General features: G+C 44.6%; 1 protein-coding gene across 13 annotated transcripts in view; it reads left to right on the top strand.

The window, feature by feature from the left end:
* The window catches only part of LOC310882529 (uncharacterized protein), a gene marked incomplete at its 3' end in the record, with an annotated part of 172,510 nt that overhangs the window by 118,554 nt on the left and 28,486 nt on the right, over positions 1–25,470 (top strand). For 12 of the 13 annotated variants that reach the window (XR_014572998.1, XM_083801432.1, XM_083801423.1 and 9 more), the window contains one exon: positions 25,046–25,256. Coding sequence is in view for 12 of the 13 variants with exons in the window: in XM_083801432.1 (XP_083657558.1) it covers positions 25,153–25,256 (104 nt within the window). Of the gene's footprint in view, positions 1–47; positions 1,293–25,045; positions 25,257–25,470 lie in introns of those variants that run through there. The other variant, XM_083801428.1, reaches the window with a different exon arrangement.

Genomic DNA, 25,470 nt, shown 5'->3' on the forward strand with positions numbered 1-25,470 from the left:
TAAGAGCTGCCTGCTGTGGGTGACACAGGTGGCAGTCAGCTCTGGCACCATGCTCTGGTGCATTTACTGCTCGTTTCTGTTTGTTCAGCCGCTACTTTAGCTAAAGCAACACCTCGAAGACTTGAAGAAAGAGGAAGGGAATTCAAAACCTTGTTTTGTATCATCTTAAAGTTTCACAGCTAAAGCAAGAATAACTCACTGCGTTTGTGCAAAGGTGCCTTTACCAGTGCAGCTCACAAGTTAATCAGGCCTGGTCCTTGCAGAGCACCTGCTCTCATTCAGCAGGGTTTATGGGTTTGGATACAGGTCTTCACGTGGAGATAGCTGTACAGGTGTGAAAGTGCACAGTGAAATGGCTGTGCTGAAATAACTCCTGACTAATGGTGTCAGGAGCAGCGTTTTGGAATGAGGGGTAGGGTGATGTACATACTTAAGAGGAGGAAGAGAAGAGGAAAGGGGTAATTACTACTGGGGTTAGCTGAAGCATTTCAACTTCTTTGTGTAAATAAAGCCTTTCTGACGAATGCAGTAGGCTGTGTGTAACACATCCTTGCTTATTCTTACTTTTTGCTCCTTACAGCTTGGATACACTCCCTCCAGTCAGAACAGGCAGTTTCACAGAAACTGTCTGCTGGTCCCGAGCATCAACAGAGGCAGAGCTGGTCCTGGGAAGCTTCCATTTCCTAACGCAGCCACTGGGGCTCAGGGCCAGCTGAGGTGAAGAGAAAGTGGAGAGAAAATTAGGTGCTAAACTGTCACATACCAGCTTTAAGTAGGTCTTTCTGAAGTTAGCTCAGCCTGAGGTTGGGTCCTTTTCCAGAAACTCTACAAGCTCTGCTGTTACCCAGTCCATGTTGTAGGCAAATTAGAAGCGTGGACCTCCTCAAAAGAGCCTCCTGGAGAGAGGTGTGTTGGGGTGGTTTGAACCTCAGCAAAAAGCAGTGGTTATATAAACAAAGCATCCTGCCCCCTGCATTTGAAAGAGAGTATATATGAAAAGAATGCTCCAAAAACCCACAAGAGGTGAAGGGACATGTAGAGCCGCCTACACCCTCCATCCTCCGTACACGCTCAGTCACTGCAAAAACAAACAAACAAGACGGGACTGGCTTTGCCGAGATGGCTAGGGAGGCTCATTCAGAGCAGCCCGCTGTCCTGGCTGTAAAAAGTGAACGTGTATTCTTTGGAAAATGAAACATTGATATGAAGAGCGGTGTGCAAATAAAGGATTAAGAGGAGGGAGGAGTGGCGGCAGGGCAGGCACATATTGCTGCTGAAAGGTGCACGGTGGGGTAAGTGAGTCTGTGTGCGTGGCGGTGCTTACTGTATGTGTGTTTAACCGAGCGTGACTGCCCGCACGCAGATACCCACCCTTCTGAAGGGAAGGACGGGAGGACGGGCCTTGCCATTGCAGCCTTGGGGACAGCTCCCGGCCTTGTAAATTTATTTCTTTTGGCTCTGCCATAAGCTCATGGTGCTGCCTTGAGCAAGTCATGGGTGTGTGCTTGTATCCATGTGAGCACATACATGTGCGTACCCATGTGCATATCTGAGCACGTTGCGTGTCTGCACTTGCATGCAGCTGTATCTGTGCGGGCGCGTGCATTAACACGTGTGATGCATGTGTTTGTGTGCTGCACTCTGCATAAATATGGCTGTATCTCTGCATTTCTGCCTGACTTTGTAGGTTAGCGTTTGATGGAAGCTGTACATGATACGTGTGAGTGTGCAGGAAGCTGGTTTTGTGTCTGTGTTTCCCATGTGCTTAGCCATCTGAGGATGGGGCTTTTCCATCTTCCCAAAAGCATAGGCAAATCTGAGCGACTGATTGGAGCAGGATAGCTACTGGGTATCTAATACAACAGTGAGGTTTTGCCTCGCTTATTTTGTAGAAGCCTTACCTGTATTTACATCCAACTCTTTGCAGAAGTGGAAGGTGTCAGTTTTGATTCCACCCACATTAGGATTCTTTAATCTGCTCTATGAACATCATGTCCTTTGGATACAGTTATACCTCAGAAGTTAAGATAAGGCCCTACCTTTTCTGTCTGCATCAGTATGATCAGTTTATTAATTTATTTTGGCTTAAACATAGAGGTCCAGTAGCAGCTGAAAGCAACTGGGAGCTCACTGCCACTGGGCAAGAGGACATTTGGTTGGATTGCCTCTTGACCTAGTTGGTGACAAATGGGATGTGTATATGGAAAGTTCCCAGACTCCATAGGCAGTTACACGACATGATCGGGCTCTGAAGGGGGTGGGTAGGGACATCAGAAGTGGATTTTAAACAGGCCAGTAATTCACCTAGCCCATCTTAGGGATAGAACTGGCTGCCTGAGATGCTTAATTTATTTCCACCTCTTGCTGTAGACAACATTTCCCTGTATCCTCTTATTTTAACATCTCTAATAATCTTATATTACAATATATTTTTTTTAAAGAAAAACACTTCTCTGTGCCTACCAAAGCTGTTTTTCCCTTCAGACAATACTCTGTATTTATTTATGAAATAATACTCTGATATTATCTGCACTGTGCTGTGAATCGCAGTAGCCGGTTTTTATGTCCTGGCCACATCTAATAGGTGCTGTACTCAGCAGAGCTGCGTTTTGTGGGGTTGGTTGCTCTTGTAGGATGACATTGCCTTGTTGTGGGTACTCGGTGGTATCTTCTGTTCACAGATGCGGTGCCATGGTGTATTGTTTCCTGGCAGTGTTTGCTTTTAGCAGTGGTACCATCTAGAGCCAGTACAGGTAACAGTGTACACAGTTTGCAATGTTTAGCCCAGCTGCTTTGTAGTTAAGCTTGTGACATTGGTTTATGGAATATTATATGTTGAGAGTCTGGGTTTGCCATGTAATGATATCCTGTGTAGTCTTTCAGTTTCTTATGAGAGCTGGGAATTCTTCTGTTTGAGAAATTCAGCACTGAACTTCATTTTGGTCTGCTGAGTTTGTCTGTATTGTGCTAGACTGTCCACGAGTATCCAGTGCCACTTCGTATCTGAGTGTAGATCCTTTATGGTTTTGGACTTTCCGTGAAATAGCTGTGATTTCTCTGTCAGAAGGGTTTTTTTTCATTGGTTTCCCCAACTATAAGATTAAATGAATCTTCAAAAATAGCAAGTTCATTGCCAAGGACTGTGTAGTGACTATGATCAGTGTTTAATTGGCTTTAGATTCCAGCAAATGTGTAACAAATTAGCTTCAGTCTAAGGAATTCATCTTTCTGCAGGCAAATTAAAAACTGCAAACAGATCCTAATGGCACAGCAGTGATGTGGTGTGTCTCTCCTTTGCGCTATTGAAGTGCATAGTATTGTGGTTCACATGTGACTTGGTTAGTAAAGCAAGTCAAAATAACGTTTGATAATTTTAGCTATTTTACTTGAGTATTTGCTCAAACAGCACCTGATTCTAGGGAAAAAAAAAAAAGCAATTTAAAAGCATGACCATGTGTACAAAATGCATATGTAGCTTACTGCACAATTTGCACGCACAATTACCCTTGTGGCAAATGCAATTACACATGATGTTTCTACAGTTGCATGCACAAATTGGCAAGTGCTATTCAATTTGGGATTTTGACGTAGCCTCGTGAATTTATTTGGCATGAGAAGACTTCTTGAACAAAGTGTCAATCTGTGAACGCAACATGCATACCTTTCTGTAGGATATGCCTCTGTCCTAGCTTCCTCCAGAAGTGGGAGTTGAATTCAGTCTCCATTGCCTGGTCAGACATTAACCTTTTCCCTGGAAAGCACTGAAGATTTCTGAACTTCATGATATGTTCATCTGTCCCTATGGAGCAAACAGCATCTCAGTCTAAGTGATCTGATTACCTGTGATAGTATTTGAGTTCTCTGCTGATGGCTGTGCCCTCCACCAGCAGAAATGACCAGTATCTGTTCTGATCTTTGGTATATGCCCTGGGAGTGTTATTTAAGATGTTTGCATGGTTCACTAGCTCAGGGCGTGTTTGTTTGTTTGTTTGTTTGTTTGTTTTCCACGGCCCTTCTTTGTTGGTTTTTTCCTCTGGCGTAGTCAGGACATTTTTCCTTCGACCAAAAAGCCTCCAACAGACTGTCAACAATCCATAGCTCTTGCCCAGCTGACAGGCGTAGTTAAGTACCCATACTCCACACATTAAAACAGGCCAGATCCATGTTTCCAGTGTTCAGCACTTGCAAGTAAAGACCATATTTTCAAAGCAGCCCACATCTCATTCCAAAACTTCTGTAATTGTAACTGAGTGTCAGAATGGCCAGTGCCTCTCAGGTCTTTCTGGGATGCTGCAGTTTTCAAAGGATGTGGCAACTTCCTGGAAAGGTCATCACTTGTAAATTCCTCAAAATATTTGAATGCATGCTACTTTTATTCCAGAAGGTAAAGACACTGTTTTCCTTACCGAGCACAGCAAGACAATGGCAATAATTACTTAGTGTATATTCCTGCACTGTGCAGGATCCACAGACTGTGGAGTATCTCCTGTCTAGACAGATTCCATTAGTTCTTTCAGGCTTTCACCTCAGGAAAATGCCTCTTTCATTGTTTATTCCGTCTGTCCACGGGTTTACATAGCTCATTATCATCCTTGGAGATTTTTCCTTTTATTTTTCAAGAATAAGATGTTTTGCAATATACCAGTGGGTGCCTGTGTCTCACTAACACTGAAGACAAGATGGATTTTCAGACATTCTTTTCTCCTTCCCATGGATTCATTAAGACTTATAGTGGCTTTTAGTGGTCACTTCTCTGCTTCCTTGACCCCAGGTAAACCTTAGTCTGGTGCTGGCTGCTAGGAATTAAATCCAGGGCCCAAACTCCTGTAATCACTGAACATCACCCTAACATGGATTTCCAGACATTTTAGACTCAGTGGTGAAATGACAGCTCAGGTAAACTTTCTGCCTACTTAAAATTCCATCTGCAGTTTCAGTTTGGCACAAGAGAAAGTTTATTTTCCTATTTCTGTTTTCCTTGTCTATATGTTTGTGTTACTAATACTGCTATTTGTGCTAATACTGATATGCACAGATAAAGCCAGCTGCAGCTGACACTGCTCCTGCAACCCAAAATGATTCTATAATCAAGAATGGAAGCCACTATTATCTTATCTCAATTTCAGGCTGAATCTGCATCTTGAATCAAAATTATACAGATCTCTGAGTCCAGCAGGCAACACGGCAGATCAGCATGAGTGTCCACAAAACTATTTATTAAATCTCCCTGGCACAAGCGAGCAGGGAGCAGACCGGGTTATGAATGGAGCTGCAGATTTCCTGCACCCCGTAGGTCAAACCAAAGATCCGTAGCAAATCAGTAACCTGAAGGGAATTCCTGTGGAAACTGCTTTTATCCCTGCAGCATTTTGAAGGAGATGAGGCGAGGAGGATTCATTGTTACTGACTCCCCATCTCTTGCCGAGGTGAACTCACCGACTGCTGGTGACTGATCTCAAAGGGAAGCCATCTGTGTAAGTAATGAGTGAGTAAGGAAGCTTGCAGAGGGTTGGAAGTTTGCTATGGGTTAAACTGTGTGTCTTCATTTGCTGCTGTGGCTGGAAGGAGCTAGAGGGGAGCCAGAAAGTTATTTTGCTCCATGGGAGATCACTGAAATTATTTTTCTGGCTTACACAAGGGACCTGATTCTCCTGTCACGTAGGGAAGCTTTGTAGACAAGTACCCTTAGCTGAGCTGCTTAGCTTACTTCAGTGCAAGTGAAAAGAGAAATCAATATATCGCTTCTATAGAACTGGGCAAACAGGAGCAATATGCATTTGTCTCCCTGTTGGCCTTGTTCCTTTCACTAAGATCTATTGTTAAGCTGTTACTTCTTGGGCATCTTCTATCAGTGAATAATTATCTTCTATTTGTGAAAATAACATGATTGGAATGATTCTTCGCACAGGGATATGGTGGGAAGCAAGTCTTCCCATGTGTGAAACGACATTAGGCGGTCAGGCCTAGTGATGGACTTCTTAAGGGAAAGAGGAAGGAAATTATGAGGCCGTAGCCCCCCTCCCACGTTAGACCTCAGTTCCCATGTGGTGGAAGAGCATCTGGTTGATTATGCAACCCTCCCTACCAGAGCACAATTGTATATACCCTGCTGAGACCTTTTCTGTGTGATTATGGCCAGGGTCTTACTGTTTACACCATACTTTGTCATACTTACCACCTCAGGTCGCTGCAGGGGAGCAGTGCGAGACTCAGGGCCCAAATCCAGCAGACGCAGGTGTGCTGGGGGGGTGACACCGTCTCTGTCCCAGGGGGAAGGTTTGTCGTTTGCTGCTCTGCGTGGTGAGTCACAGAGCAGCACTGCAGCTGATGGCAGCAGAGGAAGCCAACAGGGTGAGAACATGAGAACAGAAAAAGTTGTTTAAAAGAGGCACACAGTGGGCAACCTTACCTTAGCTGCACGGCCTCTGGCCAGGAATGTATGGGGGAAAAAAAAGACAGTTCTTAAATGCTCTCCCTGCTCAGCATTATAGATCGGACACTGGTTTGATTTAGTGGTAGCACAAGCAGAAAAATGTTGTTCTCCTGTTGCTGTCCTGAGGAATCCTCTCTGAGACCTAAATGTCAAGGTCTGTATTTTGTTTCTTGCGTGAAACCCGCACTTATTCCCAGGTCTGAATGGGAAGTCTTTTGTCATCCTAACAAACTTCTCAGACTTTCCAGAACGCTGCTGTGTTCACACTGTGTTGGAACAAACATCTTTTAACGCTTTCTGCACAAAACCCAGGGTCGACGCCGGCGCCAGTGTAAGTGGCAGCCTGGTGGTTCTGGCAGCCATTTGGGATAAGGAGGTGCCAGGTGCTGGTCTCAGCTCTCCCCTAGCCTGCAGGAATGCAGGCTATTCACAGGCTGCTCTTCCTAATCCAGTTGGGATCTGTGGAGGCTTTCTTAACAAAAACTTTCCTAACAAATACGTACAAAACTGTAGCTTGATAGAGATCTCTTTCTTCTGTTCAAAAACCCTTTGCATTGAAAATTCCCAAGCAGCTGCAGATGACAAAGCTGTAGATAAAGCAGGCACCAGGTGAAAGCTTTCCTGGGTCATTCTCAACAGGTTTTTGGCTTTGCACGAATAGCCAGGAGCAGAAGGGCAGGAGCTACAACGAGGTCGGTAGCTCTGGCTGGGAGTACCCACAGGGGACAGATTGCTGGGTGGAACAGGTCCATTTTTCTCACCTCTATGTTAATTCTATATAATTCTAATGCTGTAGTTTTTTTGGTCAAGTGTGTGAAGAGTTGTAACTCTGACAAAGACATCTATGCTGCCAGGAGTCCCCAGTACAAATGCAGTCCAGCTGGGACAGAAGCTGAATTCATGCTGGGCATGTTGCTGGCGTGGTAGATTGACTTAGCTGTAGTAGTGAAGTAACAGACCCAGTTACTGAGTGTCTGAATCATACACGGTGCACTTGTTTACCGTATAAACAACGAGGTGGCTTTGCTTGTCCTTTTAGCCAAAGAAGAGGTACTATGTAAATGGAATGATTTAACAATATTTGACTATATATCAGTTTCTCACCTTCAAAGGCTGTCCAAGTGGTTTATTTACCATAAATCTAACCTTGGACTAAAGCTGAGATGCTTAGATACCACAGTGATAGGCACCTTAGAAATGCTAAGGCAGAGATAAAGGGAGTACCATCAGATTGGGTGAAATGAGAAGAACTGTCTGGCCCCTTCACAAATACCAAGGATAAACAATAGCGATCTTTGTACTTGGGCTGTAGGCGTGTTGTCAAGGTAAATGAGACCTGGCAGAGGGCCCTATTGTCTCCTTTCCCACAACTCATTAAGATTTACTTGTTTTATCATCAATGAGTATAATAACCAGCGCTCTGATTATGCCACAAGGACATCCCAATGCCAATGATTCATGGAACAGAGATTGCGTTAATCATCAGAAGGGTCCTCTCAAAGCTTTCCTCCTCGTCCTGTGGGAGGTGGGAATGTTTTTAGAGTGGACTGCTCAGCAGGGAGCACTGGGCTGATATTGCACACTTGTGCGAAGTCCCTCGCACCCTTTATCCAGCTTCACCCCCTTAAGATTATCCACCAGCGACACCCTTCCCTAATGTGCAGCATCAACACCCACACACAGAGGATGAGTTGCAATAGGGCTGGAGGCTACTTCGCTTCAGAGTCTTTGCCAGCAAGGATTGCAGCACATAATGAATCAGCTGGATTATGCTTACCTTGAACAGGTCTGCCAAAAACTCTGACCTGATTTCCTCTCCCCCCACTCTCATATCATTGTGAGGAGCCAAATGGGCCCTGGATGCAATACAGTGCCACTAGCTAAGTTGCCAACCCACAAAATTTTGCAATAATACACCTTTGTCTTTCAGTAGCATCTATTATCAAACAGTTCATAGTTATTGTTACAGACCTCAGTGCTTCAGTGGAGCAGATAAGTGTTATTCCCCAGAGAGAAGGACCAAAGGAGATACTGAAAGATGAACAAGATCTCAGAGCAATTCAGTAGCAAAAGCAAGACCACGCTGGGCTGCTCTGGTGTTTATGAACATGCACCTGGTAATTTCCAGGGGCAGGCACAGTACATGAGATCTCAACACTCCAGTTCCTTGTGCTACTCCACAACTCACTTCTTAAGGAGACGATAAAAGCTCAGCGATGCAGGTAGAGTGGTACAGGGGGGATGTCCCTCAGCAGAGGGAAGCTCGAGTATGGCTGTCCCAGCATCTTGAGCTCAGCTCAGGGGGACGATTACTGCTGGCCGTACCAAGCCCTCCACAAAACACTTTATAGATGCTAGTTTAGAGTACGTTCTTGGACATATATATCCTATAATACTGGAAAACTGCCTTTAAGCATTACTTTTTATGTGGAAGGGTAATAGACGTGTGAAGACTTTAGTCTGTTAGGCCGTGTCTGTGTTCCTGGCAGTTGCTTTGCTGGAGATAATGCTGCAGAACAGAAAATACAACGTGCTTATCTCTCCTGCTCGTTTCTAGCTGAACTAATGGATGTACCCTAGCTATCGGAGAGTTAATTGCCTAAGCAGTGTGACTAGTGTGCCTTGTAGGGATTTGTTCTCACTCCCTTCTAATAGGGAAAGCTGCGTGAAGCAGTGTCTTGTTTTCGGGTTTGTTTTTAATACACATGCAATACATAATAACATTGGTGTACGAGGCAGCAACATCAAAGTGGAGGAGAATGGAACATAGTGAGAATTGTGAGGATTTTTAGTTCCCGGGGAGATTTTTCCACAGCCTTGGACTGGACCACAAAACCCAGCACTTCAGGGTCTCTCCGATCCTTTGGTCCCACTCCAGATACGGGGGCTGGAGGGAGCCCGTGGCACCGTGCAGGGCGAGAAGCATGGGATCCTCCTGGCTGCAGAGCGGTGCCTGAGGCCTGTGCCTGTCACACAGCACAATGCGGAGCTTGCCCCCATCATCTTGTGGTGTGGGGACAGGGCTCGGCCCATTCCACTGAGACCTGGGATGCAACCACCCCTAGCTGAATTCTTCAGCTTTAAACCCCGGGCAGCCCTCTGCATGCCTGACCTTGGGTCACGGGCTCACAGAGAAGAGGGAGCAGGGCTGGTATTCCTCTGAACAGCATTGCAGACAAAGAAGGGCAGGTCCAACTTGTGCAAGCAAATGCATAAACCCGTGTTCTAATATGAAAACATTTTTGTGATATTATTTCAGCATGGAGGAGCTATGGAAGTAGCTCTTAGAGACTGAGAAATGAGTGTGGGATTTCCTCGGATCCTTTGGTGTTTCTTTATTCAGAGGAGATATTTAATAGGATGCATTGCATACATCTAGCTCATGTACTGAAATAACGTGTGTGTTAGGTATAAAGACTTCTTTCAAGGATTAACTGTCTCCCAAAAATCTTTATGGTCATGTAATCATAAGTGAATTCTTTTCTCTAATAAGATCAATGACTTAATGCACATATTTGAAATTTTACAAACAAGCAAGTTTGTTAAGCCAATCCTGCACAGCTTTTCCAAAGGAAAAAAAAAAAAAGACTGATCCAAACACCTTTTTGGTAAGTGAATTTTCATGTCAGTTATGTCAGCAGAAGTGAAGTAACTAGCTGAAATAACCAGGCTGCCCCATGCAGAATTGTACTTCCTGTAAGCCAAGCATTTGACGGTTTCATTGCAAGCACATATTGCATTTCACCTTGTCAAAATTAGTTCAGAAAGTGTGTGAGTTTGTTATCCATGCAAATCTTAGCAAGACAGAGATTTTAAAAATAAACTTCATCAAGACTATTTTCAATAAAATCGTACGACATTTTTCTCGATGTGCATTCTAAAGCATTTTTACCAGGAAGACTCTAACAATGATTTATTTTTTTTTCTGGTCAGTTGGAAAGCATATTTGTAATAACACACAAACTGTAAGTAGGCAACATCTTACACAATGCAGTGTGCAATGCACTGACCACCGTAGCTCCCAGGATGTCCAAAAGGCACCATTAAACGATGCAAATGTTTCAGGCACATTTGCAGGACAAAATTTTAGGTAAAGATTTTTTTCGTCTTGGGATACAACAGAATTCTTCCTGGTTTTCTGTGGAAAGGGATGTCCTTGTGACCAAGCCGTCTGCTAAAAGCTCTAATTCTGGTGAAATACAGCAATCAATCTTAAATGTGATAGTTTTAGCACCTGGGTGAGCTACATCTTTGTATAATACTCCTCAATGAATGATGAATATGAATATGTTTCTGCCTATGGATCACTTTCAAAATATTTGCCCCAGCATAATTAGTGGTGTAATTAACACCAGTCACCGAATGCATTGCCTTGTGAGTGGGGAATTCCTAAGAAACTTCGGGGTGGCTGCCCAAGTCTAGCTAACAGAATACACCTCTGCAGGAGCTTTAATAAGACGGGCCGTTTCTGTGCATAGCTCGAGTCTCGGATGTTTTGCAAACTTAAGACTTGTTCAAATCAAAAAAGGAATAGTGGGGATTGGAGACCTGTTCTGTGGGGGCCTTTCCAGTCTTCCTCGGGGTTTTGCAACCTCCGTGATGCATCCTGTACTCTTTTCACTGTCGTCTTGTCCACAGAGTGTGTTTGTGCGTGAAAACAGAGGAAGAGTTCTGTACTGAGTCATGCTGCAATCTGCTAGGTATGTCGGGCTGGTATACCAGGGTGGTTAAGTTGTTCTCTTGATAAGGGTAACAACAGAAAAATAGATAGCCAGAAAAACAAGGGAAGGGGGGTGGGGGAGTGAGCGTCAGGCTCGTGAGTGGTGCAAGACTGATGGCCCGGCTGGCCATCAAGATGAAGATAGCCTGGGTTGGACTTGAACTGTGACAGTCTGTCCCAGGCCGTCTCAGCACATCACCTGAATCACTGTGAACCCCTGCGAGGTTTAACAGGGTTTCATTCGAGCCGCACAAGTCGGCTCCGTGAGTGCAGTGAGATAAAACAGGACTGACATCGCCACGTGGCAGGGCAGGGAGGCGACGGAAAGAAGGGGAAGGCAGGGGAAGGCTGGGCCAGGCACGCTGACCTGAACGGCAGCAGGGCTCGTGTGCTGGCATGTGCCTGGCCACACGGCTCTTTCTGACACTGCAGCCTACCAAGAGCCTTCTCACAGGGCTGGGCCACGTGCCTCAGATTTGTCCCCTTTATTCTCTCCCAGATGTAATTTGAATTAATATCCTGAAGTAAAGGAAACTAACAGTAAAATCCCAGTCACTTCTCTGAAGAGGGGCACCGTCCTGGTTGGCATAGTGAGACAGAACTCCGTTGATGCTAGGAGCTGCACTTGCTAATGCCAGCAGTGTCGTTTGTTTTATTAGTCTGCATGGGCTTGATCTAACTCTTGCTAAAGTCGAGGAGTGAATGGAAAGCCTGTCCTGACAGCCAGCCTTATCACCATCCAGAGAGATGGGGCTCCTAGCATGTTGCGTCTGCTGCCAGGAATTAATTGTGTTCAAGTTAATGCCTGAGTTAAGACGAAGCTGTGCCTGACTGACAACTCTTGCTACGGCAGGAAACGTGAACCAAGAGGAGCTAGCCTATAAATTAGCCATTGTGTCTGGAGCACCTTCCTTGTGCGCTGCAGACGGGAGAAGCCAAGCGCTTCACCGTCCTGCTGGCTCCTAACGGGGTGTGCAGCGGCACTGAGACCAGATGTCCGCCTCGCAGAGGGGCTGTCACGGCTGGCAGCAAGAGGCTGCTGGGGCTGAGGGGTCGGCAGTGGGGGACGTGAGCCCTTACACTGGGCGTCCAGTGAGGTGTCCCCATTGCCTGCTGGGTTCTGCGATGGGAATCGCTCCAGTTCAATAACAGCAATCAGAACATGAACATCGCATCCCTGAATAATACCAGAGGTGTGCCCCGATTCCTCCTGTTTTCTTGGGTTTATGCCAGGACTAGGATCGGTCAGATTAAGCAGTCAAAAACTTCAGCAGTGTCTGCTCAGTGTCTTTGTGACCGAATGGTGAGAGAACATCGGAATATTGGGGCACGGAGCACTGGAGGGAACGTCAATAGCAGCACTTCTGAGTAATGCTTCCTTCATTGTAAATAGATTTTGGTTTTGTTTTGTTCGTTGTTTTTTGTTGTTGTTGTTGTTGTTATTTTTGTCTGGCTTTGTTTGTTTGTTTTTATGAGTTATGTATATAGTTACAAGGACAATTTCTGGATTAGAGTCTTCAGTTGGTAAAAACTGGCCAAGGATCCCTCCCTTGTGCCTAGACACAAAAAGGACATAAAATGCTCCTCGTCTCTGTTTTGTTTTGGTGCAGTTGTTGTTGAAAATGATGCTAGGTGTACACAGGGCGTGTTGGTGCTGGGCCTTGTGGGTGAGTCTGTCCAGAGGCTGAATAAGCCTGCCTGACGCCCTAGTACTACCTAAAGTGTCTATATTGGAATAAGCAGGGATTTTTTGTTTTCATTAGAGATTATTATTAATTACAACTATTACTATTTCATTTCAAAGTACAGCTTGGGAATTGCAACATTTTCCACTTCTCTCTTGGCTCAATATCTCAAGGCATTTCAGATTAGACTGGGAAACGCTGTCACAAGGGAACAGAAGGGACCTCGGAGGCAAGAAAAGGCTTCGGTCTCAGTCAGAAGAGCATTTACCAGCCACAGATCCCCCAGCAGTCGGCTGTACAAAGGCATCGCCACTCGATGAATTTCCATGCTCCCATTTTCTTTCGATCTTACAGTTCCACCACCCCGGTTTAGTTGAGTGGTGCGTTTGAAGCAGCGCCTGTGGGAATGGCTGTGCCGTGCAGGAGCAGGATGGAGCAGCCCCGGCTGCATTTCTGCGGGTGCTCACGCACCGCCCGGCCCCGCCAGGCAGCATTGCTGATGGGCTGCGTGCCAGCAGCTCCCTGATGGCCCCCCGAGAGCTGCGGGACCCGGGAGCTGCCACCCCACCAGGACACTGGCTGGGTGTTGCTTTCCAAGTAGCAGGTACCAGCTTCAAACCACAGCTCATTTCAGAAGCACGCCAGCAATGCCACCCCGTACCCCCAAATCCCCTGCTTGCATATGTGGCTACCAGCTTGCACACGTGGCTACCAGCTCAAACTCCCTCACCCAGGGCCTAGCAGAACACGGGTTGTCCCACTGCTGGAGGAGCACGCTGTGTGGCTGATGCTGCCTGCTCAGCGGCTTGTTGCCGTGTCCCGAGTCCTTTCACAGCGTCCAGACACACTTGAAAGGAATTGAGAAGGGAAATTGCTCTGAAAGCGCTGCACCTCCTCTGTCTCTCCTGAGGGATCCAGTTCACAACGTCCAGCCTGTTGAAAGGCTGAGCTCTCCGGGCGAGGAACGTGTATTATCTAGTTTGTGTTTTATGGCAGTATATGAATGTTTTGTTATAATAACAACAACAACAATAATAATTAGGGCTGTGAGAGCCCTGGAGGGCTGGAAAGGAACCAAGCCCTGCAGGTTCTCTCAGATGTTCAAGTTTGACGAGCTCGAACCATCCAGGTTTAACCCCCAGCACCGGTGCCCTCTCTCACCCTACCGGCTACCATTAGGAGCAGGAAGTCTGCCTCTGCCCTCCGCGTGTCAGCTGGGAACCGGGATACCCTGGGGCTTCTCAGGGGAGGAACCCGCAGTCGCTGAGGAGGATGTGAGTGAAACTCACTGAACTTTCGTGGATGTGGGCTGAGGGTCGTGAATCATCAGATCTTCAGCCCAGGCCAAGCCCGAGTGGGTCTGACAGTCTGCGCAGAGCCGTGCTGGTTTGGGATTGCAACACTGGCCTTTGGCCTCCGAGATCTCTGGGTGAAAGTCCCCCTTTCGTGTAATTATAAGAACACCGTGAAGGCACTAAAACCGAGTCTTTGGTAGTAGACTCGGTGCTGTAGATGTAGTGATGTAGATACTGAAAGAAGAAAAAGAAATTTTTTCCCAGCTCTCCACGCTTAATGGACCTGGAAGGAGAAGAGGTTGCTGGTGCACCAAAGGGGCTGCACTGACGACATCCAAGTCACTGTGCAGAGCTGAGGCACTGCTCTCCTTTCCCAGCGAGGCCGCCCAGCGATGGGAGCGTGGGATGGGGGTCCCAGCCCCGCCGAGCTCTCCTCAGCTCTAATCCCAATTCCCACAGTGTTGCCTCAGCTAATCGCTGCCTCAGTTTTCCTCACTTGTAAAATGTGGGGGTAATAACTGTGCATACCTCACAGAGGGCTGTGAGGATTCATTAATTAAACGATGTTCGGGAAGTGCTTTGAAGATGAAAAGCCCTATATAAATGCTGGGTGTTACTAGTGCTTAGTGAGTACCTTCACAGCCACAAGCAGGGCGTGCCTGCAGGAAGCAGAGCACTAGGCTGAGACTGATGGCTAAGTGCCTTTAAAAATAAATACGATCAGTAAATGCACTGGAGGTCAGCTTCCCTCTCCTCCCCCTTGGGGTAAGCTCCCACCTCAAAGGAGCTCGGGTTTTTCTTTGCCTCCTCCACTTCTGCAAAACACAAAGGAGCTTTGGGAGTGATGAGGAGAGGATTGTGCCCGTGGTAGTGATGCTAGGAGACATCACAAGCAACCGGTTCACTCTAAACCAAACAGGTACAAAAATCTGTGTGTTCAACGAGCAGTGTTGTCCTGACAGGTCCCAGAACGTGGTCTGAGCAGAGCAGCAGCTCCCCCAAGCCCAGTTTACCAGGAAAATGGGTGTTTCTGTGTGCTTAAATGCCAGGATTGCATGCACGAGCGCTGTCACTGTTAAGACAACCGCCCCACTGACATGCAGGTGGATGACATGTACAAAGTCCCATGACTACCTGTGCAGTCATACTAATTACATGCATACTTTAGGTATACGAAGGCAAATCTGTACTTGCTTCTTCATACACACGTTTGAATGAAAACACAGATGCCGATTTCCTCTTCTTCCCAGCGCCCCTGGAAAATCTAGTATTTAATATTCACCTGACTAGGCAGAAATAAGAGAAAAGGGATTTTTGATTAGTTTAATTGTTTTTAATGACAGCCTGCCACATTTGACAGATCCTTCCTGCGAAGCTTCAAGACAAGCAGACTTCTTTCAGGGTTACTGTGCATGTTTCTGTCTTTAGTAAGATGCACTGAAGTTCCATTTTCTGAATTGGGCAGGAAGGTCACTTCTTTCACAATTCTCCCCAGGTTTGTCAGGGAATAACATACCTAAGCAATAATGTATGACCTGGTGCAGATGTCCAGATGGAACTAATGGCAGAAACTGATAAGGTAAAAGCTGTGTTTACTAGCTTAAGCAAGACTTGATTAAAGAAAATCAACAGCTTAAGACCAAACTTTGAAACAGATTCAAATGTTTCTCTATAAGAGATTGAGGCAAAACCTGCAAATTCTTCTGAGATAGATCTGTAAAGTGCTTCAAAAGCGAATGCTGGTTATTCGGTGGTGATTTATAACACTGAAATTCATCAGACATTTCATTGGTCTTTATATTCTAAAATTATCTAGAAAAGAAGATATAAATACCTGAGTCATAGCTGAGCAGAGCTTATCTGTTATGCCTGGAATAATGTTGGACTGCTGAAGGGAACATGCAAGGAGATCAACATAAATGTCTTGTAGATGTTAAGGGGAGGACAAACGTCTTGGCTTTGGGGACATGGAGACCTGTGGGGAGCAGCCAGCGATGAACAAGCTCTGCTCTGTGCAGGGAGCTTTCTTTCATTCACTCTGGAGTGCCCTTTTGGCTCGTTCCTTCTTATCATAAAGCTTATCAGGCAGCTTGGCCACGCTCTGTAACACACAGAGCACCAGGCTGGGACACAAGAAGTAAAGAGTACTGCCACTGGCAGGTTGTGATACTTTGTGCCTCAGTTTACCCATTGATTGAGGTGATAACCTTCCCAGAGTGCTGTGGTGATTAATTATTAATGTTAGTAAAGCATTTTGAAGACGAAGAGTGCTACATGCTGGCTAAAGATATTAATTACCTCAGACTCATGATGAAATTGTTATATTTACATAATGAACCAGGCACGGAAGAGGTGCAGAGATGGTCTGTCCTGGTGAACAAATTCTTCTAATTCAACTATCTCTGCCATCTTCATTATCTAAATCAAATCAAATCCTTTTTTCCACGGGGAATCTGCTCGTGGAGCAGGCAGAGCCCACATGCTCCATGTGATGCTCCCCAGATGGCAAGCAGCCATAGCACCTTTGCTAATTTCAGTCCCTGCCCAGCCCATGAAACTCACCTCACCCAGAACTTGTTTCAACTTCTCCAGCTGTTCTTGGCATGTGTTGAGATTTCATAAAGCTGATGCCATCAACTCCCACACACATGGCAAGAGAGAGTGAGAGAGAAAACCCACACACGGTAACTAATATATAGGGAGAAGAGATATTTGCATGGGAGAGCACAAACATGAGGCTTTTCTAGCTGGCTCCAATGGCTTCTGACTGTTAATGCTCAGATGCAAAGGGATATGCAAACGAGGAGGGTGACTCAGGGAGTCCTTCCCAATGCACAGCTCCAGGAAGACGCACACTGCTTCGAGCAGGGCCGCTCGATTAGTTTTTATGGAGGTCAGCTGGGTGATTCTTCCTGCAGTCCCACAGCAGCGCAAAGCAGTGTCATCGCTTGGACTCTGCCAGCCTAGGCAGGCAGCAGGTGGTGGCTTGCCAGTGGGAACTGCTTCCCGGCAGACTGGTGAGGGATGGAGAAGGTGACACGTCTCGGCCACCAGAGAGATCTGGAGAAATCTTACTCATGGTGGTCCAGATGCAGAATGCATCTGCAGAATGCAGAACTTTTTTTTTTTTTTTTGGAGGCAAGTGCATGATTTTCCAGGCTTTTCAGCCTCTCAGACTTGTCAGTCCATAATTCAGTATCAAGATGATGCCAAGGTATTCGATAGATCGTTTTAATGTAATAATCTCACATCAGTTTCAGTGTGAAAAATCTTGCAGCTGCACACAAGGGAGGGTTTGAACACAAACACGAATGCAGGCAATGACACACTTTTCCATACTCACATTTAGATCTGGGCGAATTTCCAGGGGAATCCACATTTGTCTCCTACAGCCAGGACTTCAGAAGGAGCAATGGTTTGTTCAGCAGCGAGCAGCCAGACAACAGTCCTGCTTAGGGTTTGATCTACCTAGTACAGGACAGCCAGCTATTGTACTTGGGATAAGACAACAGAAATAATACCAAGACTCAGTGCAAAACATGGATTCTTACACTGAAGTCAATTCCTCAGCCGAGAACAGAGTCGCTTCCTTTGCTCTTTATGCCCACCTTGCGGTCCAGCACTGCTTATCTGCTCTGCTCTGCCTTGTTTAGTGCTGGATCCAGTCGGTAGGCTGCAGCTGCTTCATTAGTCACTAACCTGCTGCACACTTAGGAAGTACTTAAATGTGTTTTATAATGATTGAAAGGCTACAAGGACAGTTTGCTGACTGCTTTATTGCATACTCAGTAAGCCCTGCAAAAGCTTGGCCAAATTGTGGGGTTTAATGGACGCTAAGCATCAGGCCTTACATTTCCTCTTCTATGTTCTCTGTTTTAATGAAAACCACAAATCTTTCCGGGAGAATTGTTTCTTAAGTGAATTTAGAACAGTTAACACTTGCATTTATTAATTTTGTAGAAAAACAGGTATTACTAGTTGCTTAGGACTCCCAAGTGCTATCTCAGAGTTCATTGGATGCCAGCTGCAAAATCTTGGTACTAAGCCTTTGTTGATGATTAAGCCAGTGATGTTATTTTCAGTGCCATGGAGCACCTCCAGCTTTGGCTCCACAATGACCCGAGGACGACTCAGCACCTCGGACAACACCTCTGCAATTCGCCTGCAAAGTGAAAAAAAATGCCAAAAAAAAATAATGTTTAGGACCAGATTTTCACAACTGTGTGTGCAGAAAGGTAACTGTTTGTATAACCACAGCACGCATCTGCTGAGATTTCTGATACCTCTGCGGTGACGGCACATTTGAATTATTCTTATGAATTGCATGCTTAAGCAATAAATGAGAGCCAAGTCCTAAAGCTACTCATGTCCCAATGCATGAATATGAACTGATTGTATTTTTAATATGAATGTTTGGGTTTCTGAGATCAGGCACTGAATTTTGATATGCCCTTATCTGAGGAAGTATCTGTGGTGCCTTCTCCCCAAGGTAGCACTCCCAGATCCCACTGTGCCCTGGAGTTTTGTTCCACGTTTCCTTGATTGCATGATCAGAAATGCTCTTTCAGTAATTTCCCCTCATTTCTTTTCACTAATGACAGATCTTTTCTCTCTGCAAAAGCGCCTTCAAATTCTTGATTTCTTTTACTGGGTCACTGTTAGCTTTTCTGTGCTGGAGATTTTTTGCAGATAGGCTTTATGCCAGTCTCCTGCATAAAGCTGAATTACATCTTGAGCAGGTATGAACTTGGAACAATTCCTACCTCCCAGGTAAAATAACTCATCGGATGCATAGGCTTACTGTGAATCCTGCACAGACTGAAGAGCCTGGGAAGCTGAAAGGAAATTTTTCTAACTCGCAGTTGAATTTCTCTTGGTGAAGGATATGTACAACCAACTGCAAGAAAACAAATGATTGTTCTGATTTATTTTCCACTGTAGGAATAATTGGTAACATTGTTCTTCTTGGCAAAGATGAATAGTTGGAACCAGACTATTTCAGAGACAAAATATCCACAGGGAGAGATTTTTGAGGCAGTCATAGGATGCACCCTACAGAGTGTGATTCTCATGACATTAAAGCAGTGCTAATGGCACTGTGATTAACTTCTAATGAAGAAAGAAATGAACCTGATAAACACAGCATAAATGTTCTACGGCAAGGACAATAAAAATGTTAAATTTTAGGCAAGGTCTGGCTCTCACTGAAGCCAAATCAGAGAAGCTTACTGAACTTAGCCATAACAGGCAAAAGAATTTATGACTGTGGAGGACGAAGAAATACTGCCGTGAGTCTGAGCTGCTGAATAACTCTATACCACAGAAGAGATCCCCCAGAGTTTTGCAATAGTAACTGTTGTGCTACTTTGTGGAATTCTCTGACCCTTTGATAATGTTTCCTCCTTTTAACAGCACAATCCACACTGCTTCTTGAAAGCTTTTAGAATATTTTCCCTTATGCTTTTATCCTAGAGGAGAAGGCAGGACTGCACTTGGTATTTAGGACAGGGAGCTGGCAATCTGGATTCTTTTCAGCTTTGTCACTAAACCGTGGTATGACTTTGGTCTACGCATTGTAAAGCGCCACAGCTTAGGGAAGCTATGGGGAGTCTCTGTGCCTTGCGGAAAGGATCCTGTGTGTGCCTACTAAAGCGATCGCCTTCCCAAGCCTGGCACTTGGCAGTCCCAGCTCCTTCACTGCTTCTTTGCTGCCTGGCAGAAAGTACTCCCACTTGTACCATGCCGAGGTTCATGTTCTCGGGGTACCCACACATGCTTCTTTGACACAGTCTGTGATCTCCATGGAATCGTAACGCCGGAGCTTTGCTCATTTACCTTATCCCCAACATCAGATAAGCCTCGTAGTAAAACAGGAGTTTATTTAGTAACAATTAAAATTGAACATTTAGATATTAAACTGTGAGGAATAATGAAGTAAAATGAAAATGATTTCAATTCTAGCTGAAATTTTGCAACCAGAGGCCAGTGTTTTAGGCTCTCCTCCCCAGAATCTCAAAGAATGTCCACGTACTCAGGCACTGGGATCCATTAGCCCCAGTCCCGAATATACATCATGCTCCATCCTTCTTGGAGCAACTCTTTGAAGTTCTCCACACTTCTGTTCCCTAGAAATTAAGTTTTATAATATAAATGCATCTCTAATTGGCTTTTACCAAAGCCAGCAGCAATGGATATTTTACCAGTGGTTCCTCTGGGTTTAGACCTAATTGACCAGAAGGTGTGTGACCTCTATAAATACACCTGCTGGCCCTTCCTGGGAGCGAGGTGCCTTATTATTTCTCCTTTCCTCCTATCCAGCCTGCTGGCTACTGCTTCCCACCCACTCTGAGCTGCTCCCTTGGTTTCCTTATACAGAGTTATTAGTGTTATTCAAACACTGGTTATACACAGATTCTATTAAGCTTATGATTTGCGTTAGTGGTTTCCTATAGAGATCTATACATGTGACATTATGCATATAGGTTAGTTATTGATAACAAGTTGCTCGGGGGGACCTGTCTATGAGAACAGGAACTTCTCAGCTTTATGCTCTGACACTGTCACTTAGGCTATAATTTTCAAAACCCTCCAACAGTAACATGCTTCATTTTTAATATCTACCTTTAGGTGAGTCACTGAGCACCTCGAGCTTCTGTTAACTTCATTTGGATTTGAGGTGCTTGAAATGAGGCCACTGGCATTGGGCACCTCCAGCTTCCCCTGACTTTGGCTTTTGGGTGCTTGTTCTGGGGGGCGTACACACTAGAAACAAGCTAAACAAAAACATGGGGTTTTTTTTGAAGAGCCTTCAACATTAAAATGGGACTTACAGTTTCTAAAGGCTGACAGGGAATTAGTTTTGAGTCAGTCTTTGTGTGGTCATTTTTACTCTGCAATGAGAGTATTCTTGCACAGAATTACACTAAAAAAATTGTCAAGACACATTGTCTTTTGTATCCATGAGTTTGCAAATATTCCCAAGCAAATGTGATGTAAACCAGCAAGACGCAGCTTTTATCCTCCCAAATAAAAGACCTTCCTGAACAACATAGACCCTCAGCTAACTTTGAGCTCCAGGGGCTGCCAGGGGGAGCGCGCTGCTGATCTCACGCTGCCAGCAGCCATGAGGCCCAAGCCTTTTGCTATGGCACCGACACGGTGCTGGGACAGCCTCTGCCTGAGCAGGTGTGCATTGCTGTGTGCCCAAAGCAACCAGGCACAGCACTGCTGTAACGGTAGCTAGAAGATTATAAAATGTACGTGGCAAAACAATTCCTGTCTAAGTGCACCAGGAGTTCCTCCCCATGTGAACAAACTCTTGGTCACTTTTGAAAGTTGGACTTTGCTTCTTAAATTATTTATGTCTTGTAAATTTAAGGTACCCTGAAAAAATGGAGCAGAAAATGGACATTCAGGCACTTGGCACCATTTTACAAAATTTCTGTCTGCATTCATAGCGGCCTAAGCAGACACATATATTATGAATCCGGCTTTTGATGCTCCAGGCTACTGCAAAAAGTTAAAAGCAGACATACACTGAGGTCACTGTTGCGTCTTGCTGCGAGTGTAATGTAGACATCTGGAGCACTGCTAGGTTGGCTCTCCCAAGCAATGGCAGCTGGCTGTGCGGCGGTGTCCTTCTGCCCAGGCAGAACGACGCAGCTCGTGCGAGCTCAGTGCTGCTACAGCCAGGCTACCGCAGAGACATGGACAAGGTAAGTTATAGCTGCTGCAGGGGGGGCTCCATATAATACTGGCATGACATCACGTTTTGATGAGACTTTAATAAAACTAAGTTTCCCAAATTCCTGTGATGAAGGACATTATGTGTGTTCAGTCTGTTTCATTGCCTAATTATGAACAGCAACTAAGACTTCACACACATAGTTTGTAATTATCTGCATTTTGCAAAATTCCCTTGCCTTGACTTCTCTATTAGTAGTAGTAGTATGTCTACTAGCAAGGCATACTGCACATTTTATTATTTATCCAAGTGCCATAGACCAAGCCACGTCATCAGCCTGACATCTTCAGCTGACAGCAAAATGGCCCAGACCTGAGGCAGCTGGCTTGATTCTGCTGTGATTGTGGCTCACATGTACCTTGACAGAGACTCCACACACCTTAGTAAACTGAATTAAACTGGTAGTACACAGGCATGCAGCACATACCACCGAGGCTGATTCTGCAGATCGTCAGACCATGAGTGAGCTTGCCCACAGGAGCAGTCCAACCTGAGGACTCCCAATGATTGCAACACTGCAGTGAGATTATTTGCATACATGAATTTGTGCGTGTGGATAAGTTCTTGTATTTATCAGTCCCGTAGTTCCTAGGTACCATCAACTTCCAGTGACCTTTCTGGGAGTTGGCAGCGTTTAGGACTGCATCGTATCCCATGCATCTGTCCTAATTCAGCGACTCACTTAACTGCGCCAGTAAGACTCATACATATCTTCGTGCGATTTACGGAATGGGGAACATGTTGAGTACCTTTATGCACCTCTAATCAGCGATTTAATTGTACTTTCAAAACACTGCTTTGAAAACTGCGCTCTCAGTGAAGAATAAAGCCAATGCTAATGTTTTTTTCCTCATGCTATTAGGTTGGGTCAGATCGGGAAATGCGTGTGCCCGTCAGTGAGTGGGCAGGCAGAGGCCGCCAGGCCGGCCGGCTTCGGGGCCTAGCTGGCGAGAGCTCGCTGGGGCCTGGGCACCGATGTCCCACACAAAGGCAGCAGTTCCTCAGGGAGATACCTTGAAGCCAAAGTAACCGAGCAGGGGTTCTGCGTTATGTTGTTTCTTTTCTCGTTGGTGTCTGTACACTGCAGTCACGGTGGTAGGCAAACCACAGCGTGGCCTGATTGTTTGGGCAGACGGACGGAACAATGCCAGCCCCTTCTTCACAGACTGCGTCTCCTGAAAAATGCTCGCTTTCTGACTCGGCTGTGGGGTTTTGCAACAGTATGTAGTGAATATGTACAAATGGGAAAGTCTCCAAATGGTGACTGGGACATTAGTACGAAGTATTAATAAATGAATTGACTTTGTTTTTATTAGCTAAATAAATAAGCCTAGTCTCATATTGTTGGAGTGAAACTAAAACTGGGAGAGAGAACATTAAGAACACAACTAGAATAAAAACTGCCACACAGTAAATCAAAGAAAAAGAAAAGTACATGGCTATTAACGTTTTACTATAACATTCCTCACAAGCTCTCTGCAGTGTGGAGAACTGCAAGCCAACATTTTTCAACAGTCCCAAAGAATGTGAAATGTAAATGTTTAGAAGTGTGTTTTTCTTGCCAAGCTAAGAGCAATCATAAACATCAGCTTCTACTAGAAACATTTTAAAAAGATGCACTCCTTGCTGCCAGCTTTTGAGAGCAACACCATTTAAATTAGATTGGAGTCTCCTTGGATTCTTGACACTCCATTGCTGCCTTTTATTTGCCAAAAATTGTTGGATTGATGCTGTTTGAATTTAAAGTATGAACTGCAACTGTATTAAATGTGTTGCTTAAATGTTATGTGGATAAGCAATCAATTAACCTGCCTAGGATTCATTTTGAGGAAGACACAAGTCAAAAGAAAACGTTGAGGGAAAAGAACCGTTGTTTTAATTATTATGCTTATTTTCTGTGGCATTACAAATGTGCATGGTGTTTTCCTGTCAAGTGGCGCTCACAGATTTGTTGAGATGTAGTATTGCTGTAGCTAATAATATACTACAAGCTAACCATGGCTTACTCCTTACTGTACCCACTCTGCCTTTCAGCTGAGAGGCCTGTAAATATCATTAATAAAATTACCCAGTAAACTGCCATTGTAGATCTGTATTAGGTAATACTAAACTGCTGATTCTGACAGCACATTATTTCTTCACAATAACATCCTCCCATAAATTGTCATCTGATAATCTTAGCCAAAATGTTAAAATACGGGAAAATTGAAATGCTTTGCAAACTAAAGCCAGTTTCAACTGATAGTTTTAGTTATATCACCCTCAGATTCCAAACAAATCAAATTATATAATTTTAGCATTTTCTAAAAAATAAAACATTTTAGCTTTGGGATTCAAAGTTTCCAGTTTAGTTTAGTGCCTAATTATATTTTTGGAAACCCTTAAAGCAAAATTAAATATTTGAATCAAACCATTTCCGTACGAACCAAAACATCTTTTTTGTCAGTGCTGCTAGTGAATCAAATTTAATATGTTTTTAGAAGGAAGAGCCATCTCTGATCACAACCCAAAGCATCTCCTTATATAATCAGTGTTCAGTTCACCTCCCTTATTTTGCACCATGAGAGCAGATGGACTTGGGTTCACCTGGTTATTTGTGGATCATGGTTATTCATCTTTGCACTTTTCATTTTGATAAAAGACTTTGAAATAATCTAGGAAAAATCTGTTCTTAGAGAAACTTTCCTGGTGTTATGTATAGCATGCTACTTGTTTGGAACAACTTTGTAAATTTGAAAGAGGATTTTCAAAGGCATAGAGAGCATTTTGGGGTACCAGTCTCAGATAAACAGATTCTTAAAGAAGGATGACAAAGCTAGTGCTGCTTTGAAAGCTCTGTAGTACTGAAATAGTAATGCTATGTGGTGAAATCATGAGATTTCATTTTCAGAAACAGTAATATATTTTTAGTTCTTTTTTTTCTTCCTTTTTTAATTTGTATTTTGGGATGATCACATGCTACTTTTACAGGGTACTTCTGCAAGTGTGGCTGCTGGGACTGTCCAGCTGCCCTGTTCTCCTCCAGTAGTCCCGTCTGAGAACAGCTGAACTTGTGGGGCATATGATGAAAAGCAAGGAGAAAACACTTCGTTATTATAAGCAGAAGATGTTTTGAATGGATGCAGAAGACTGAATTAATTTCCTCTTTTTCTGTTTTTGTTGCTACAGAAACAGTGATCTTTGGAGTTTACAACTGTTACCTGTGTCAAAGAAATGGAGACTAAAAATGAGTGCAAGAGCAGAGAGTACCTGCAGGCATTGAAGGGTGTAAGGACATGAAAAAGACCCAACAGCAGCGAATAAGATGTGAGCTATGCTATGCTCACAGTGGAATCATTAGGAATTTTGCCATGAGAGCAGAACTGAGTTGTTCTTCCAGGTATGAAATGTACTGCAAATTACAAATATAGAGCTCACATTAAGAGGTTAAGACAGGAAGCTGTTTTCTTTCTAGGATGAGCCAAGAAGCTGCAATAGCTGGGTCTCTAAACTTGTGTATTCTAGCCAAGCCTTGGCAGAAGTCTTGCTTCCAGCATCCCTTGAGGGTGTTTTTACTTCTCAGTAATATATATCATAGTTCTCCCATCCCTTCC

Source organism: Anser anser (genome assembly GCF_964211835.1).
Source record: "Anser anser genome assembly, chromosome: 16".
Classification (NCBI taxonomy): Eukaryota; Metazoa; Chordata; class Aves; order Anseriformes; family Anatidae; genus Anser; species Anser anser.